The following is a 20,072-nucleotide window of genomic DNA, read 5'->3' on the forward strand; positions in this document are numbered from 1 at the left end:
CCCATACATATATTCCAAGCAATTTTTCCTATCTTTTTTTTACTTTTTTCTCCCGAATTTTTCGCCCCTTACTTCGGCGCCCGGAGCCGTCGCCCCCCGCAGCACGGCCCTAGTTATGAGTTCGTCTGAATGGAATTTGGAAACACAATTCTGAGAGTAAAGTTTTGGATCTGAACTGGCCATGCGTGAGTTTGTAGAGATATTCGAGATCACTAACTTTATGACGAGTGTCAAGCAGTTGAATATTTGGTGGTCGTAACAGTTCGTGCTTTGTCATTGCACGTGTGCGAGGTACTCTGAAAAGTAAATTTAAGTATGTTTTAGTATGGTTTTCGCCCAACAGATGTAGGCATTGCCAATTATTTTAAGTTAAAATTATGTTGTAATTAGGTTTTTCGCTGAACAGATGTCGGTACTATTAGCACGGTTAGTGAGATAAGAAAATGGCAAATACACGTCGATGGTTGAGCGCCAAAAGGGCGTAACTGTTGAATTTTAAAATTTGGAGGTAATGCTATGAGGACATGTATAATGGATTGAATTTTCTTGTGCCAAGACGCCTTAATGAAAATCTCTATCCTTGGAACGTTATTCGAAAATGATATCAAGGTATAATTGAGTTATTAGCATTTGGTTCTGTGCCAGAGAGGCATATATCACTTAAGCCTCTAAACTAATAAAATTGCAGTTACGCCTTTTTAGCGCTCAACCATGTTTGACGTTCGATCAGCGTAAGTACGGTTTGAAGGTTTTTTTTTTTTTTATTATTATTATTCAGGTTTGGGAATGCCATTGAACTGCAGCGTCAGTGGAGAGGGGAGTTTGGTACTGAACCACCAACCCGTCTAATAATCAACAGCGTGAACGTTCGAGAACCTTCACCAGAGGATTACAGAGGCATGTACACTCATGTCTAAAATTATTGTCGCATGTCTATAAATATGTTGTTCTAGGAATATAATTTGATAACGAATTCGCCCGGTATTTCTTATAATGTTAGTATGTGTATAATCGGCAAAGACATGTATGTGGTAAATTTCGTGTCAAAAGAGCACTAAATAAGAACAATAAAACGAAAATAAAACTTTCTTCTCCATTTAGCAAGATTTTATTTTACTCATTCGAATTTTCGTATTTATAATTCTTTTCCTATGAAATTTACCACAAATATACATTTTCCGATTATATACATAGTATCAGTATTAAAAGTACCCTGCAAAATCATTTCAAATTATATTCTTACAAGAAGACAGTTATAGATAATAAAAGAACGGCGACAATCATTTTGGATATGAGTGTACATCGACCTCCATTGATACATTGACTATTGTAGCTGCAGCGACTGCTCGTTGTTCTCTTAGGTGTTCGGCCCCTAACGGCCAAAATTTTGAATATCTAATGTAAACATATGCTTACTTGAAGGTTTGTATCACATGTTTAAACAACAATTAAATGTAATTAAAAAATATGATAGGTCTATATATAGTTTTTTTTTTCTCTTAAGCAGTGATACATTTTTCTGGCGGACTGTGTATTTAGGAGCTATATCTTACACCAAGGCAAAAAATATGCCGTTTTGAAGTAGATTGGGGTCTTCTGTACTCATCACTTACCTGTAGATTTTACAGTCATCTGCAAATAACAAGATTCTGCTAGAGGTTGAGTTGAAGCGACTATCTAAGTCATCCATGTACAATAAATACATATATTTATCAATTATTTAATGGAAACACACCAAAAATTCAACTTATCTTATTGATATGGAGTTTGACAATCATTCGCGCTCAGAACAGCTTTTTCGCGACCTAGATTGGAGTCATACAGGTCATAAATGATAGTAAATAGAATATTGCACCGCTCTACGTGCAGTGTATCCATCTGTTCTGTGAGAGAAGGTGAAAGTGGAAATCTGTGCCCGATTCGTATCTCCAAATCAATCCACAGATGTACAATTATATTTAGGTCTGGATATTGAGCAGGCCAGTGAATGTATTCAACTTCATCCTGATATCAAACCACACTGCAACAGCACTAGCTGGTGAATGAGTGTATTATCATTCGAGAACATGAGCCATTCTCCGGAAACAAAATCTGTACCATAAGATTCACATGATTTGCTAAAATGCGACATAATTAACTAGCAGTCTCAGCAGAGGATTCACTGAAAACCAGAATAAAGCGGCGCACAGTATCACAAAGGTTTCACTATGTTTCACAGTTGGATGGAGACGGTGTGAATCACACGCTCCTTTGGCATGCACCACACATGAACATGGCCTGTGGTTTAAAACAAGATAAATGATGACTCATCCGATTATAGCACACGCCTTTAGTCATCAGTGGTTCATGTTACATATTCGTGCCTGCATTGTCTACGTCCTAAAGCGTTATGGTCGCTTATCAGCAGTTACATCCTTACAACCCGAGCAAGTATATCCATGTTATGCAATTTGCAGCGGTCTGTGATTGTCGACAATGACTATGAAATATGCTCCCTGAGTTTATCCGTCACTTAGACCGCATTCACTCTACGAGTGTGGTTCTGAGTGACAACCTGCTTTAATGATGGGCGAAACGTCACTGAAAATTTTCCCCCGACTATTGTTCCTCTTTGCAGATGTGATTTTGTCGTGAGTTTGTAGACCGTCATAAGATGTAGTTTCAAAACTTTTGCTTTGAATATATTTGCACTTGAATTTCTTTTTGCAAAGTGAATATTTTTATTAGACATAATTTATGGTCTAAGGACACTGTTAGAAATTTATCCTTAATACAATCTGATTAGCTGATCACTTTCAAATCTTCGTGTAAAACTTTTCTTTATTTTAAATTTTTGTTTCAACATTTTTGCTTAAAATTTTTCAACTTTGAAAATTTTTGCAAACATTTTTGTAAAGTGTTTGGATTTTTTAAAATTAAATTTCACACCAACTATTTGATACGCTACAACATTTTCATACTTCGATTTGTTTTGTACATCAAGTACTTTATAATTTGAGTTCAGGATCGCTCCAAAAATTTAGAAACTAAATTTGGTAGATATGAATTTGGCATTCAGTTTTAATTTGTAATCTGATAGACAATTATTAAAGCCTGTTGATATATAATAGTAATTTCACACTTTGCACCTTAGGATTTTCAGTCACGATTCATAGTCTAAGGTCATTAGTGAAACATTATTTTTTGGTGAAATCTGATTGGATAATCAATTTTTGTTTTCAATCTTATGATTCGCAGTCAAGATACGTCTCCTAAAATATTGGTGAAAAAGTAATTTTGATCCAATTCGATTGATTGAGCAATTAACACTTTGAACTTTAATATTGTAATCGCGACTTATGGTCTAAGGTCATTGGTGGAAAGAAATCTTTTATGAAATCTAATTGGTTGTTAGAAAAACTTTAAACAAATTTCTTATTAATTGTATACATTTACACAAACAGAATTGCTTCTTCGAGTAAACAATTTCCAAATATATAAATTTATATTGCTATACTACTTAAAGGGGCGTAGTTGTTGGAAATGAATTTTAAAAAAAATTGCTTCCGTCTGCTTCTGTAACATTATGCTTTTATTAGTTGTAACTAAAAAAAAAATTTGGAATTACATAATTTCAACAGTGTTGCAAACTTTAACAATGTCTATTATATTTTCAGAAAGGGCAGAAAGATTAAATTTCTGTAAACGCTGTTATAATTTTTATGTTTATTTTAAGCCATGTATGTAATTAGATGTTATATTTATCTAAGCACTTTTCGAAACAAAACGTCTTGAAGGAAGTAAAATTTTCATCTCTTGTAAGAAACGTCCACCAAATTGACTAGTACAATACAATACATAGTGCCGTCAATTCGGTGAACGCTTCTTTCTCAAGTAAACTAATCGAGTGTTACCTTTTGGGATCTTTGTTTCTTTCTACATTCTGCAGGACTTCTAGAAGCCTCCTTCGTGTTGTTTCGAATCACATTTCTGGAATAACAAAGAAAAACAGTATTTAGCCTAAATACTACTCGCAACAATATTACCCTACTCACATACAAATATGCCTTTGAAACTAGATCGGCCAAAAACGGACAAGACTCAGTCTTTCTTTGTAACAGATAACATACCCTACTATCACATCCAATACATAATAGAACTGGGCTCCGCTGGACTCAAAATAAAACTTTACATGAAATTCAATATCAAGTATACCAATTTTGGTTGTCGATATAATTTTATTATCCACATATTGACTGGTACATAAAAGTATATTAGAGTTCTACGTGTGTGTCACGATCGACAAATGTATAACAATGTTCTACACAATCATTATTGACGCTTAACAAGGAAACATTATTTTGTTTTTACATCATGAAATTTGTGTCCGCTACCGTTCTGTCATGAACTTTGTGTCCAGGATGGATACATGGCTTTTTTCCACGATTTTAATCTTTCACATTGGTACTAAATGTGGGACCAACCGTTACGAGCTGCACGAAAACCTACCTATTTTCTTACATCATTTCTTATTAAATCTGTAAGGTCTTTCATATTTCAGATAATTTCAATTTTGAGTTTTGGCCAGGTTTCTAGGGTGTCTGGACAATTGTGCAGTGGTGTGAATGGGATATTATCATCCTGGAGGAGGGCATTCCAGTCTGGAAATAAACTTTACAGCATTCGGTGGATCTGGTTACCCAGTATTCTGTGTACACTACTCCTCGACTATACAGTGTTACAAGATGGCCTGCAGAATATCATGTTATAGCACCTTAGGCCATAAAAATCCGCTCCATAAAGAGCCGAGTGGAGACAATGCACATTGTTTGGTTCAGAGGGTGTACGCCAGAAAGGTAAAGGACGACTTTTCCAAAAAGACGTTACGCTGCCAGTTCTTCATGGTCCAGTTTTGTGGGCTTTACACTATACACATGCCTTTGCGCCCTGGTGTCGTTTATGGGGGTTTGGCAATACCAGTACGTCCAGTAATACCCTGAAGTTTCCACCTCATTATTTTAGATGACACTGGTGGGTTTAGTGCTGATTAAGTTTTCTAGTTATTTTATTCGCTGTTGTTTCCTTCTGCCTCGACCTCGTTAAACTACACTTCAATTTCCCCAGAAATACTATAGACAAAATACAGAACAATCAAGGAGATCTTATTACAGTTGAAATAATTCCCTTAAAGCTTTGTCTTTTGACCACTACTGTATACCACCAATTGTTGTATTCTTTGAAGTCTCAACATAAAACAGAAAATTTGAGAAATGGATTATTACAATGGCGAATATATTTATTTTGTATTGTTTTGATTTGATTGATTTAATTTTAAATATACCGTCCCTTTCAGCAGCGAGGCTATATGAGAAGTGGACCTTAAGTTTAACCGGGGATCTGAACCACATGAGTTCCTACGACGGAATCGAACAAGCGCGTACGCTAACCGCCCTTAGTTCACGCAGAATAAGATCATTGTTAACCTTGTATTTCTTTGTTACGGAAAATGAACAATTAGCTTTCTTATTTCAAAGTTGTTTAGTTTATGCTAATTTTAAGGTTGATTTTGTTGGAATTTTAGTTTTTCAGCAGAGTGGCTATATGAGACGTAAATGGATATGTTAGCTAGCATCATCGGCAAAGGCACGTACTCTAGACCAGAGATGGTCATTTTCCTTACACTTACTCACACTTACTCTCAATCAACTCCCTCATATTCACACTCACACTTACTCGCTCTCACACTCAAATATTATTAATGCCCTCATCCACACTCACACTCAATCAACTCGATCACACTCACTCACTCGCCCTCATACTCAAATATTACTCGTACCTTCACCCGCACTCACACTCAAACTCACACGCCCTCACACTCAAATATTATTGATGCCTTCACCCGCACTCACACTCACACTCATTCGCTCTCACACTCAAATATTACTTATGCCCTCACCCGCACTCACACTCACATGTCCTCACACTCAAATATTACTCATGCCCACACCCGCACTCACACTCACACTCATTCGCTCTTACACTCAAATATTAGTGTTTTCCTCACCCGCATTTACATTCACACTTAATCAACTCGCTCACACTCACACGTCCTCACACTCAAGATGGCCTCACACTCACACTCACATTTATTCGCCCTCGATCACCCGCACTCACACTCATACTCACACTCATACCTTCACACTCAAATATGACTGATGCCCTCATCCACACCCACACTCACTCTCAATCGACTCCTCCACTAAATCTTACTTACCCTCACCCTCATCTACCAAAATGAGGGTGAGATCAGAATTCTTAAGGGCAAAATTGAGTGAGGGTGCCCATATCTGCTCTAGGCACTAGAACAGCGGGGAGGATACTGATAATTTTAATATTTAAAATGTTACATTAAAACATTAGGAGAATCAACTTTCTTCACTCATAGAACATATATTATTAGCTTGTTTCCCCACTTTACTTAGAATTTAAAATTCGTTTTCCCAAGTGTTGTTTAAAATTTTAATTTCTTGCATAATACTCTTTCATTTATGGTTTTAATGACTACAAACTAAAGCCATTAGTTAATTTAGTGTTGTATCATCACGATCCAACACATGAAAAGTGACTCCTCAGAAACAGAGTGTTTAATTTGAAATACAATGCATGTACCATTTTATTGTAGGCTCTTGGAGGAAGCTTTTTAGCGAGAAGTGCAAAATCTCGTTTCAGCCAAGAATCAACGAAAGCTTAAAAGTTAATTTACATGGAAATTGTGTTGAAATTACCTGGCATTCATCTTCTTGTTACACAACAAAAGCGCGCAAATAAAGCATTCCCTTCACGAAAATAGTATTTTTGGTTTGTCTCTCGTTTGTTACACAATAGTCATGATACAGTTGTGACTTGAATATCAAATAAGCTAGTCTCGCTGGCTTGGTGGTTTCTACAAGCACGACATTGGTAATTCCGAGACATCAGTGATTTGAATAATAAACTGTGTTGAACAAAGATTGGTGCAGTCATTCGTACACGAAATGGTAAGTAATACGTCTGTCACATTTCAGCCTCTTTTCTGTTTGAAATTTAACCTAAAAATACGCACTAATTTTTTAGTATACAAACTACATACTGGAGTCTACTAGACTCTGAAGTAGTGGAATGGTTGTACATAAGATTTTGACAGTAATTAATACAACGCCATTTTGAAAGTCTTAATGTACAAATATAATATAGGGGTCATTCCATGTCAAATAACCTAATTTTAAAACAAGACCGTTCTTCAGTGTCTCAGATTCTCTTCAATTTTTTCATACATTAATACAAATGAAATTATGCTAAATTAATTTTTCCCACTTTTTGGATGAGAAATGCGCGGGGAGAAATTTTTAAAAAATGTGAATTTTGCTTCAATTTCACTTTCCAGCACTCAGCATCATGGAACTAAAATTATCATAACTTCTTTATTTTTGAAGTTATTGGGCTCATCCAGGAGTCAAATAAAAGCTTATTGTTTTTCCTTTCAGTAGTACCTAAGTAACTTTGCGAAAAGTTACACTGTCATTAATGAGCATAGAAAGCAAATTTTTTTTTTTTACAAATTGTGCCCATGCTTAAAAGTTACAACTATGAAACTTTTGAAACTTTTGTATGGTTAGAAAGTAAAGAGGGTGTTTTTTGTATTTTTGTAATTACTATTTTTTATGTACGGAAATATATAGTTTTAAGGTTTGTTACAAATTGTGTCATTGCTCGTAAGTTACAACTATGAAACTTTTGAAACTTTTTAAATAGAATCGTCTTAGCACATACATGATATGATTAAAAAATAAAAAGGGTGCTCTTGGTATTTTTGCAATTATTACTATTATTATTATTTGTGTTTTAAATGTACCAAATTTCACAAAATTAAATCCCCACGTTAAGCGGGTTTGCATATCCAGACTCCTAACTATGAAAACATTTACGCTCACTCCAACCTCAATCATTTCACGAATTCAACCTTTTTTACGTATGTTATTAGGACATAATATCGATTGTGATTTATTCTAAAAACACTTTTATACATTGCAAGAACTGTAATTTCCAAATATTAACTGAGAACTCATAGTCGTATCTGAATAAACAAAAGCAAGTATGGAACAGTAAACTGCTTTCACAAAAGGCAAAAGAAGATGTGCAAGGCATACAAAACGGTCGAGTGGTTTGGGTCGATACACTATCAATCACATGTTTGTGTGTTCAAACCTGGTAGTAAGTTGTTTCTTTTTTAAGTGTCTTCCTATTTTCATCCGGAGGCTGAAAATATTTCTTTGAGTAACTCATTGAAAACTTTTTTTTTTTTTGTTTCAAATTCGATTAGAACGGAACATTATATGAATTGCGAATCTTAAATCCATAGCTAAAAAAATGAAGTATACTCACTACTCCATTATCGTCTGATTTGTAACGAAAAACTATTTATAAACAGTGGTGACTTCAGAAAATTATCCTCGGGGGGAATTTCAATATGCCGGTGGAGGGCAAACATTGGTAGTTCACATTGAGCACGATCGAATATATGGTCATGAAGGCGGAAATTTCTTAGCTCGAGAGGGGTCTCAAATTCTCCCTCAGATCACGTCCTGAAAGCATCATTGCTTAAAAGCTTTTCGTAACAAATATAATATTACACTTGTTTCTCGTTCTACATTTAGAATTGGTAAAATCATAACTTATAGAGGATTATAATAAAAGCATAAAAATTACAATACCAATCATGTATAAATTATCCTGTAAGTTACCAACTTTGGGTCAGATTAAAACTCAAATATTTGTTTTCGGATTGCACTTAGAAGTAAGTCCTCTCTATATAATCCTGATTGGAAAGCCATGTATAATTCTAATTAATCAATCAATATTTATACAAATATTTTTTATTTGACTATTTTTACTATTCAATATTATATACACTTCATTTCCAAAATCAAAATCTCGAAAATGTATATTGTACGAGTGCAGATTCGCAAATAAATGACTATTTATCATATATATTGGTCTCTATTCGAGATTCTATTTAATCGAATCCGACAAGAACACAGACAGAAACATCGAGAACAGGTGAAAAAAAAAAGAGAGAAAAAGTGCTGTACCCGGCGGGGACTCGAACTTAGTTCGAATGGTGCTTTATAAACCGAACGCCTTAGAACACTCGACTATGGTAACAATTAGTGATTGTAGCAAAGGCTGTGAGTAGTAGTTCTTATTACAGAATAACACTTTCTATTGCCTAAAATTTAAACCTAATTTACTTTGATATAATATATCTATTAATTTGTTTCATATAGGTGACGTATGTAATATATGTATACATATATAATATACGGATAACTGTTAGATATCAGACAATCATACAACGGCATTATATAACATTTAAGCGGGAAAAAGGGCAGTGCGTATGTAGCATTTGGATAACGTATGCCCCGTCCAGATTTCCGTAGCAAACATAAGGATTCCGGACATTTGTACAATATATTGGTGTCCGGATAACGGGTTTTTCTCAGTGTACCCGTACAGAAAACAATGGTCATAACCTATCCATGACTACTAACCACAAAGGCAACAGATGAAAATCAACTGTGAACGTTCAGTGCTGTCAACTTACTAGAACAGAAATGACGAGTATTTCAAAAGTTACCTTCCTTATGGGACATCCAAATTATTTTTGATGAAATGTGACATAATCAGTTCCTGCTTTGTGCTCATGTCACTAAAAACTATCTCGTTTGGTGTCAATGAAAAATAATAACAGCTTTTGTTGTGATGTAACATATTGTTTATATATACACAGTGCGTTCCACGAATAACACTAAGGCATATATACAGTGCGTTCCACGAATAACACTAATGCCCGTCTTCTAAAGAAACCAAGGCAGATAGAAACATGAAACCTATTGTAATCTTCAAGGGACATAAAAAGATAACATGATGCTGATATGGAGAACCCCCCATAAGGTGCACTCAAGGGGGTTACGAGGGGATAACTATACACTTTTAAATAGCAATCCCCATCGTATAGTACCTCCTTTGATAGCTAGTGACGTGTAGAGACCAGTTTCGGAAACTGCTTGTCGCTATCGTGTCTCTATCTATCATGGTGGCCATCCGTAAGTACGGACTAAGTACTCATAGTCACCCCTCGTATCCCCCTTAGGCCACACTCATGGGGGATTTTACTTATCAGTATAATGTTGTCTTTTGTGTCCCTTCATGGTTACAAAAGGTTTCATGTTTCTATCTGCCTTGGTTTCTTTAGGAGACGGGCCTTAGTGTTATGCGTGGAACGCACTACATATATATATCGGATACAAATAACCACTCGCTGTGGGAGAGTGCTTCATCGGTACTGTGAACTTGTAATATCATTATTGTTTATTTCAAAGATAAGTAAACCATTTCTACTGTGGGATGTGGGCTAGTAGCTTTTTCCTTGGGCTAGTAAAATTTGTTGCTTATATATATATCATATGTTCTAAAAATGGCGCCCATGAACAACAAAGGGCTATTCTTCAGACCAAAATAAAACGAAAATATTATATAACGGTATACCCTTCGGGGAATCCTTCAGCCACTATGGGGAATCACTATGTAGCAACGTCGCAGATTAACTTGGATTAATTAGTATTGGTCTACGAATTCAACAAGCAGTATTGTTACGTTAATAAATGGTGCTAGTATTAACGTGTTTCGACTTCAACTGCAATCTGAGAAAAAAATCGATGTAACTATTCGATGGATTAGTAGACCTACTCTATGGTTCCTCATTTGCCATGTTACCACATAGTGCAATTCTTGTCTATAGACGAGGAGACGAAAGGTATACAATCATATATATTTTGTTGCTTTCTTTTGACTTGTAGAATAGTGCTCTCTATTCCGTAAGCTCCATTTTTAGAAAACCCATTTGTCTTCTGTATATACTCCTAACAGTGACACTCAAGCTGACTCTAAAATAATCTATTAAGCTATACCGTGCGTTCCACGAATAACACTAAGGCCCGTCTCCTGAAGAAACTAAGTCAGATGGAAACATAAAACCTTTTGTAACCTTCAAGGGACATAAAGGACAACATTATAAGGAGAATCCCTCATGACATGGGCTCAAGAGGGTTAGAGGAGTAACTACACAATGTTTAATAGCAACTTACATCGTGAGGTTCCCCGTTTGAAAGGTAGTCACGTGTTCTGGAGACTGCATGTCACTAGCGTGTTCCTATCCAACATGCGGCCATCCTAAACTACGGTCGAAGAAACATTGCAAAGCTGTAAGCAGAAAGAAAGATAGTACCGTTTGGGACATACCACATTAATACAGGAGATGCTCGAACTGTGTACAGCCCACATCCTGGCAGTAATGCAAACATTGGACGAACTCCTCTCGAACACAGGTAAAAGTCATTACCGCTATGGTATCGACTATGCATTGGCGCAACTCCTCAATGCTGTTGAACTGTGTGCGGGACACCATAGTCTCCAAATAGCCCCACAGAAAAAGTCGGGAAAGCAAGATCTGGTGAACGTGTTGGAGATTCAATGGTGCCATGACGACCTCGTGGAAACACACCGTCTAAATAGTCACGTACAAGACGGTGAAAATGGGCAGAACAGCCATCATGCTGAAAAACAGGCGGAATCGTATCCAATTCTTGGGGATTCTCTTCCACTGCCTCCACAATCAATGATACAATCAAGTCTTGCAATGCCCTGTTAATATTCCTTCTAACCTGTTAATATTCCATCCTTAAAAAGGAGCCCAATTATGTGATTACCGAAGATGTCTGCCAAGATATTCAGCAACTGTGGGTGTTGCGTGTTGACTTCACGAAATACATGAGCATTTGTGTCACACTAGTATCAGCAGTTGTGCCTGTTGATCTTGCCGTTCAAGTAAAACGTCTTTCATCGCTGAAATACACGTTTGTCAACACAATGATCCCACACCCCAGTGCCTCACACATCTGCTCACAAAACTCGATACGCATATCGGGATTATGTTCACTTAAGTCCTGGACCATACGTAATTTGTATGGATGGAAGTTATGTTACTTTTTTAATTCTGTGCGTCATTGTGCGTGACACACCACATGTTTAAGTCATCGTTGTTATGGACTGTTGAGGATGCACAGTCAGCTCCACTAACACTTGTATTTGAGTACCCCGAAGAATATCACGAACATAATGTTGTCCGTCAGAGATTTACTTCTTAGGGTATCGAACCAGGGACCCCAAATACAACTGAGCTACCGTATCTCCTTTAATTTTTGTTTGAGACAAATATCAATGTTTTTATCCCATCAACCTGAACATAATGGCATGCGTGAAGGTCAATTCCAATCCGTAATTTTCGAAAAAAAAAAAATCATTGAAGACTAATATTTATGGCGCCATACTTATGTTTCTCGTTGCAATTATAATTGACAATTTTTCTTCTGCCGGAATAGATACTGCATTTTTGTACTGTATAAGTCCTATAAAGGTAACCAAGAAAGCTCTGTCGCTTTTTCATCCACCAGCTTCGGACATTATTATGCCACCTATAACGAATATGGAAGAACAAAAACAGTCCCCATCAGCATCCAAGACCTTCTGCCAATGCACTGAAAGGCCATGGATTCCATTGCTATACAACTTGGTGCGCCGTGAAGCGAAGAAGGTATTAAGTATATTTTGCAACTCTACTAGGGATTTAAACTGGCGTCCTCTAAGGTGATAGTCTAAGGAATAGAATAGGTGATAATCGGACTGTGCAAGGTCCGGGGAGTATGGCGGATACAATAATGTTTCCCATCTAAGGCGTAGAATGGTGACCCGGGTCATTCTAGCCACGTAGGTTTTCGCGTTGTCCTGTAAGAGCTGAACTACTTTGCGATTCAGAAGTTCCGGTTCCAGAGTTTTGAGTTTTTCTTGAAGACGGCTCAACTGCTGACAGTACAAAGTTGTATTGATGCTCTGACCAGCTGTTAGCAGTTTCTGATGCACGATGTCGCAAGCAGTCCACCAAACTCACAGGAGGATTTTCTTCTTGTGCAGTGTTGGTTTCAGCTGTTCGGTTCATGGAATGCTAACCAATGATGACGGCGCCGTGGAGCTTCGTACAGGACCTCTTATTACATGTCAACATCTTGTCGAGAAGTCCAGAATATCTCCTTCCTCAGAGGAGACAGCAAAGAAACACATGTGTCTGGTCGCGTTGGCTTCTGATCCGGAGTCAAATCATGTGGGACCCATCGACCCAACTTGTAGTGGTTCCCAAGTTGACGGAGGTGCTGACGGATTATGTTCGCTTAAGTCCTGGACCATACGTAATTTGTATGGATGGAAGTTATGTCTTTTTTAATACTGTGCGTCATTGTGCGTGACACACCACACGTTTAAGTCATTGTTGTTATGGACTGTTGAGGATGCACGGTCAGCTCCACTAACACTTGTATCCGTGTCTCATCCGTAGCAACACTAGAGCTTCGAGGCTTTTGGACCATTGGTCAAACTGCTTGTCGTAAAGAATTTGAGTAATAAATGGCAAACAGAAGAAACACTTATCTGGTTGCGCACGTTTTGTTCATTGAACAACCGTGCTGTTGCACTGTACGAACGATTCGTAGCACCAAACAGTAACACAATTTCAATTCTCTGTTCAAGAGACCACATTATGTTTCCAATGTACAAGGGCCAAACGCACCACCACAGGCACACGTGTATGGCCTTCAGACTTACTGCTCCGGGTTGTAATGTAGCGCACTGTTGGTCGGAAAACCACATCTGATAGTAGTGCACCAGTAAACAGAGTGATTTCGCACAAGTATGTATGTCCAACACCAAAGCACCACCAAGGACAACTCATAATCATGAAATACATCTCATCGCCCGCAACAGTACTAGTTCAACAGTAACGCAGTGGTAATGCGATTTAGTACACGTGCGGTACGGGGTTCGAGGCTCGAAGGGTTCTTTTTTTCGTTAATATTATGGCACTCTCTTTTCTACCCGTTGAATTTGCATTTTTTGTATTTGCAATACTGTTACAGTGCTAAACGTGTGGTACGTGTATTGTGCGTTCGTTCCGAACTAGGCCTAGGTTACACTTTAGAGTTGGTTGTGAACACGGTCTGGTCTGTACAAGTGATACACAAGATGGAGTTTGCTATTTAAAATTTTGTAGTAACCCCCTGTAACCCTCTTAAGCCCCCTCTTGGGGGATTCTCCTTATGAACATAATGTTGTCTTTTATGTCCCTTGAAGGTTACAAAAGGTTTCATGTTTCTATTTGCCTTGGTTTCTTCAAGAGATTTGCCTTAGTTATTCGTGGAACGCGCTGTATAGTCAACTAAGTTAGTGAGCAATATAAACATCATTTACCTGTTAAACGATCAGTCTTAATATTTATACCTTTCACACGCCACAACCTGCTACGCTTGGCAAAAGTTTACGTCAACAAGTGAATATTTAATGAGTGAGCCGACGATGTTAATTCATTATTAACATCTCCAAGCCCAACATCGACCAACTACATCTAAAGAGTAAAGACAACACTCATGTTTGAAAAGCAGTTACTAGTTAAGGTGTGTATATTTGAGGCAAAGAAGACAAAGAAAGTATTTGAGGTATTGTACCGTATAATATATGTGTATACGTCACAGCTTCCGGTCCAGCAATAAAATATACCAAGCAACCATCATAACCAGAAAAGGCATAGATCTCATAGTCCTTTCAGTGCTAGTAACTATTACATTAAACAACAATGCTAGGTATGTTAATTGTGTGAGGTTACCCATCGTCAAATTAATAGCTTATCCTGATTATTAGAGCAACCCACATTACGTTTTATTTTTTGTTTAATTATGCTTTATATTTTTCCAAATTATGCTTTATTGATAATTTCAATCATTGTTTTACATTAATCGTGTATAATGTATAATATTTAATATATATTAAATATTCTAAACATCTTGATCTATTTATTAATATTTTATGCAACCAGTTTCTTTCACTTTTCATGAACTTTCTACTTAATGCACTGTAAAGAGATATGCTTTACTCGAGTCATTTTTTCCATCCCCTTGTTGGGCCTTAGAGGTGCATATATACAGAAAGGGAAAGTAAAAGATGCCACCATAAAAATGCAGAAAGTGCTCAAATTCAAGAGGTAGGCCCTACGTACACATAACAAAATAATGTGAAGTTATTTTATTCATTATTGGCTTGAAGTTTTCTTCTTTTCATTTTTCCTTTTCTCCATTTCAAAGGATTACACCGAAAAGTTTACAGAAATAAGAATAAGCTTTTCATTGTTGCATTATTCTTATGTTCTCAATGATTTTGCATCGTAAATATTGGTTTTAAAAAATATTAATAGAATATGTTAAACAGAATTTTCCAAGAATTGTGCTATATATATTTTAAGTTATGCTTTATTTTCTAAGATTATGCTTTATTATGCTTTTAAAATTAGTTTCTTCTGGACCTTTAGACAACCACAACCACGTTCAAGGTACCAACCATATGTGTAAAATGCCATTATGCTTTTTATGCTTTTGGATTGCGCTACTGATTATAAACGAAAATCATTCTACAAAATCTAGAAGATTGCAAATGGCGACGAATGAATCGGAAGTGGCTGAGTGAACATGGATATTTTCTTTTTAAATTTTTAGTTTGCACATTCTTTTAAGACTCCAAAATATTTCACATGAAAAACATCAGATCGCTTTTCCTTTCATTATTCTGAGTTTCGTGGGTTTATGGTTTGTATGGGGTGCACCCGAGGGGCCTCCCAAAACTTCCTAACTCCCATACACTTGTACACTTTCTCAATGAAATTATAGTGTTTTAATATAGAAATGGTTGATGTAGCATGCAAATTTTATCTTACACTTCATCTGTAAACCCTACTCTTTCCCTTATAAAATCAATCTAAATTTATTGTTTACTGAAAATACAGGTGTGAGTATTTTACAATTATTTATTGGGTTTTCGGGTACCGAATAATACCCGTTCTATACTACATAGATGTAGTGACTTGTAGTATTGGATCCCCCACCAAAACTTGAGCCCCCCCAACAAAAAATTCTGGGTGGGCGCGTGTCTACGCGTTTTCTGGGCTTTTTAGTCCATTCCTCTTCTATTTCTTGTTGGTTTACTTTTATCTTGACTTTTTAAATTGTTTTTAGTTGAGTTGCGTTTAACGTCCCATTCAACACCGAGACTATATGAGAAGTGGACCTACTGATTATGATAGAATCGGAACCACATGAGCTCCAGCAGGGAATCGAACCCGGGTCTCCCACGCCAAAGGTGAGTACTGTAACCGCTTAGCCAGGGAGGAGCTATTTAGTGTTTTTGTACTCTTTATTGTTATTGCTATATATTTTCTTTATTATTACTATTTATTTTGCTGATATATATTTAATATTAATTATTTTTCTTATATATTTCTTATTCTCATGTATTTATTCTCTTATTCTCTGTCTCTCTTCTTTCAGGTTTATATTTCCATTTGGTAGGAGTTTATTTTGTTTCTTGTTTTGATATGTTCGTTATTGTTACATATCGTAATGTTATTGTTATATGTTCCAAGGACCTTATAAAATAGAGGATCTGCCGTTACAACAAAATCTTGAAGCCATACGTGACAGTTTCGCCACCCGTACTCTGCCCATTCCGCCCAATAGGATCGCAAGTTTTGAGCCAACAATCATGGCGGAAACGAAAGTAGCCAATCAGACGATGGTGGAAACGAGAGTAGTCAATCAGACGTACCGATGCTCGGTTGTTTTTCGGCTTCATCGATTTAATAGGATGACAATAAATAAGAGCAGATCCTCTATTTATAACATCCTTGATATGTTCGTTATCTACGCACGGAGAAAAATGCATAATCCAGTCAGCATGTAAATGCTGTTTTTACCAGGTTACGCGCGTCACCACATTAAGTAATGTTGTTTCATCAGTAGTACGATCTGCACCACCGTCCAGCGAAAATTTTGTATTGTGGGACCACCATTTCAAATCTAGAACTAACGCCATATCCATTCCGACAGTGGTAACTTAGGTATATAATGTTGTTACTACCTTCCTACGAGTGTCCCCTCTTGGTTCTGTCTAAATCTGTGACTCCCTATCTTACGAGAGTAATAGTTTTTAACACGAAATCAATCATGTGAATAAAATTATCCAATCACAGCGAGTCTAGTTCGACGCCGAACTCCACACTTGACATGGTGTTCCCACCTGCTGTATTTTTATACATGAAATTACATTACTTAAGGAGCACACCTGCGTAAATACGATGTATTCACACGGAAATCCTAGTCCTTTGTTTCTCAGTGCGGCAGTCTGTGTTTGATCAGTCGTATTGATAGTGACGCGGACAAATAACCTCGATGCTTATGTCCCCATAAAACCTCAATCAATCAATCTAAAGCAGCAGTAATGTTATGTCCAATTTTTTACGAGGATTCAAAAATAATAGTAACAAATAAGAATTATAGTAAGTCTGGAACTTTTAGAAGAATTCAACCATTCTTAAAACGACAGAACAAAGGAAACAAACAAGATATTAGAAACTATTTTCTCAAAACCTTTTAATACGGTTATAAACATGGAATTATGTAACTGGTTCATATTAGCTTTGAAATCCTAAATAACAAACATGAAATACAAATCACTAAAAAAAGCAAAGTTTATTTTTAAAAACAATAACTGTGTAACAGTTTCGCCTACTAACTGAGAGGGTTGTTTGGTTTAAAACAAAATGTTTGAAACAAATGATTAAAACTCGTTTCAAACAATTGATTTTGTTTAAAACAAATTTTATATACATTTTAAACATTTAATTTTAAACACGTGTATTTTTTAAGACTTGTTTTAAACATGTGTTTATTTCTGTTTTATTTTCGTAAAAAAAAATCTACCAGAGGAAAAAAATTGTCAAAAAGTGTTTCCCATTCAGACTTTCCCATATGAATGTTTTGATTTCTAGTGGCTACAGCAGGTCAATGTGGTGATCTAGAGTTTATGTAGTAATTCCCTCCCCCTTGTTTTTAGCGTTTAATGTATTGTTTAAATGCTTATCAGTTAACTTGCGAGAAAAAGTGCCGTAGTCAAAGGTTGGACTACTTGTAGAACTGATATTAAAAAGTATATAGAAGCATTATCATGGAAACAAGTTTTTGTGTTGTATTCAAAAAAACAAATAAAGGGTTCTTTGCCAAGTTGTGGTTTTCAAATTAAAATATGGCAGGCATTCGTTGATAAGTACATTTGGTTCTCAGTCTTCGTACATACATACTTTAGAGAAAGAAAGAATCCGAAATGAAGGAAAGAAGAACTACGTGACAAGGTACAATGTAGAGTTTAATATGATGGCCGCTAGAGAAGGGCGTCCGTTTAGAGGTCATCCACCCCTAGCCTGAATTTCAGATTTTGGGGGCAATAATGTAGATTTAGAAACCATTCGCTGAGCAAAGTCCACAGAAAAAAATTGAAGTCCTTACACCGAATAAATAAAATACTGACTGAGTAGTTATCATTTCCATTGGCCGTAAGGAGCTACAGGCCTATACATTTATTGGCCCAAGGATTCCAAAGGTGGCTCTACTTTCTATAAAAATAGGTTCGGACCTGCTTAAAATTCTGGAAACTGGGCCTAAGCAACTTTCCAGTTTCGATCATGTATGTTTCCTCCGTATTTATTTGATGTAAGGACCTCAAACTTGTTCTATTGGACTTTACTTATCGAAAGATTTCTAAAACTGCCTTATTGCTCCCCAAAATCTGAAATTTAGGGTGGGGTGGGGGCGGCTGCCCTCCTGACCTACTGATGTGTCATGTGAAACTATCCCACACCCTTTTAAGTTATTTTAGTTATATTTATTTCGGACTCTTGACTGCGAAGATATTACAAAGGGTTAAAAAACAAACCAATTACATAGAAAATAGAAAATATTCTTGCAGAAAATATTCTAAAGTTAGCACAACATGGAGTGTGCTTCAAACATTACTTTTGGAAAAATGTATTATTTTAAAATAATTTTATTAGCATCGTTGATCTGAAATAGTAATCCAATTTTGCAACTAAAATCTCACCCGCCTCCACAAGACGCGAACTTAGCCCCTAAGGGCATAATTGGGAAACTTTCAGAAGCATTAACTCCGAAATGACTTCTTTTAGGACTAAAATAAACATACAAGCGTATTTCTGGTAAAATTATAGCCTTAAGATATGTAACATGACTAGCTTTGCATTTGAAATTTCGATTACCAATCAAAGATGGCCGTCATTGTGCTTGATAGTACTATCTGATGTGTCAAACCACTTCCAAGTTTCATTATTCTTCTTCAACCCGTTCTCAACATAAAAGGATGATGAGGACTTTTGTTTCACTATGCATATTGATAGATTGTGTGAAATCGCCATAGTTGTTAGATTTTAAAATCTACCTAAAAGTTTATTACAACCAAGAAAGTACTTATGAGAGTCATTGGCAAGAGGGCGTAATAAAATGAGGGGATTATATGAAATAGGTTGAGAATTACTAATCTACACTGAAATATTCTGTACCCAACACAGTGTAGTCTTAACCAGGATAAAATAAATGAAAAGGTCAGTTACGAGTAAAAAACAAAAAGTCTTTAAAAATACGTTATTACACGATTTTGAAATATATGTTTAAAATCATGTTATAAACTCATGTTATATATGTTTAAAATCATGTTATCATTTTATATATTCAAAATGTTTAAAACATGTTTTTTGTGCGTCTTTCAAAACATTTTGAAAATCTATTTCATATTTTAAACACATGTTTTGTTCTTTTTCAAAAGAATCTGTATTTTTTCCAACCGTGCTAACTGAACAATTTGGCCATAAAGTAATAACGCTCGCTAATATAGTATAAGAGGTTTCAGCTGCTCTTCCCGGTGAAACTGTGGAGACTGTGGCGCCGCCACTCAAGGAAGTTGTGTACTACGAACTACTAAAAGCAAGAACGAATCAAATCATTCAGAGTGCGTAAGTCTGATAGAATTAGCCAATGATACACTTAGCTACTGCCAGTAGC

At 36.3% G+C, this 20,072-nt stretch overlaps 1 protein-coding gene across 1 annotated transcript in view; it reads right to left on the bottom strand.

The window, feature by feature from the left end:
* Positions 1–20,072, bottom strand: part of LOC145665871 (uncharacterized) — a 692,936-nt gene that overhangs the window by 443,615 nt on the left and 229,249 nt on the right. Inside the window, exon 2 of the mRNA XM_081732985.1 lies at positions 3,894–3,969. Coding sequence (XP_081589111.1) covers positions 3,934–3,969 — 36 coding nt within the window. The 3' untranslated portion in view covers positions 3,894–3,933. The remainder of the gene's footprint in view (positions 1–3,893; positions 3,970–20,072) is intronic.

Source organism: Thermobia domestica, chromosome 12 (genome assembly GCF_964235325.1).
Source record: "Thermobia domestica chromosome 12, izTheDome1.hap1.1, whole genome shotgun sequence".
In the NCBI taxonomy this organism is placed as follows: Eukaryota; Metazoa; Arthropoda; class Insecta; order Zygentoma; family Lepismatidae; genus Thermobia; species Thermobia domestica.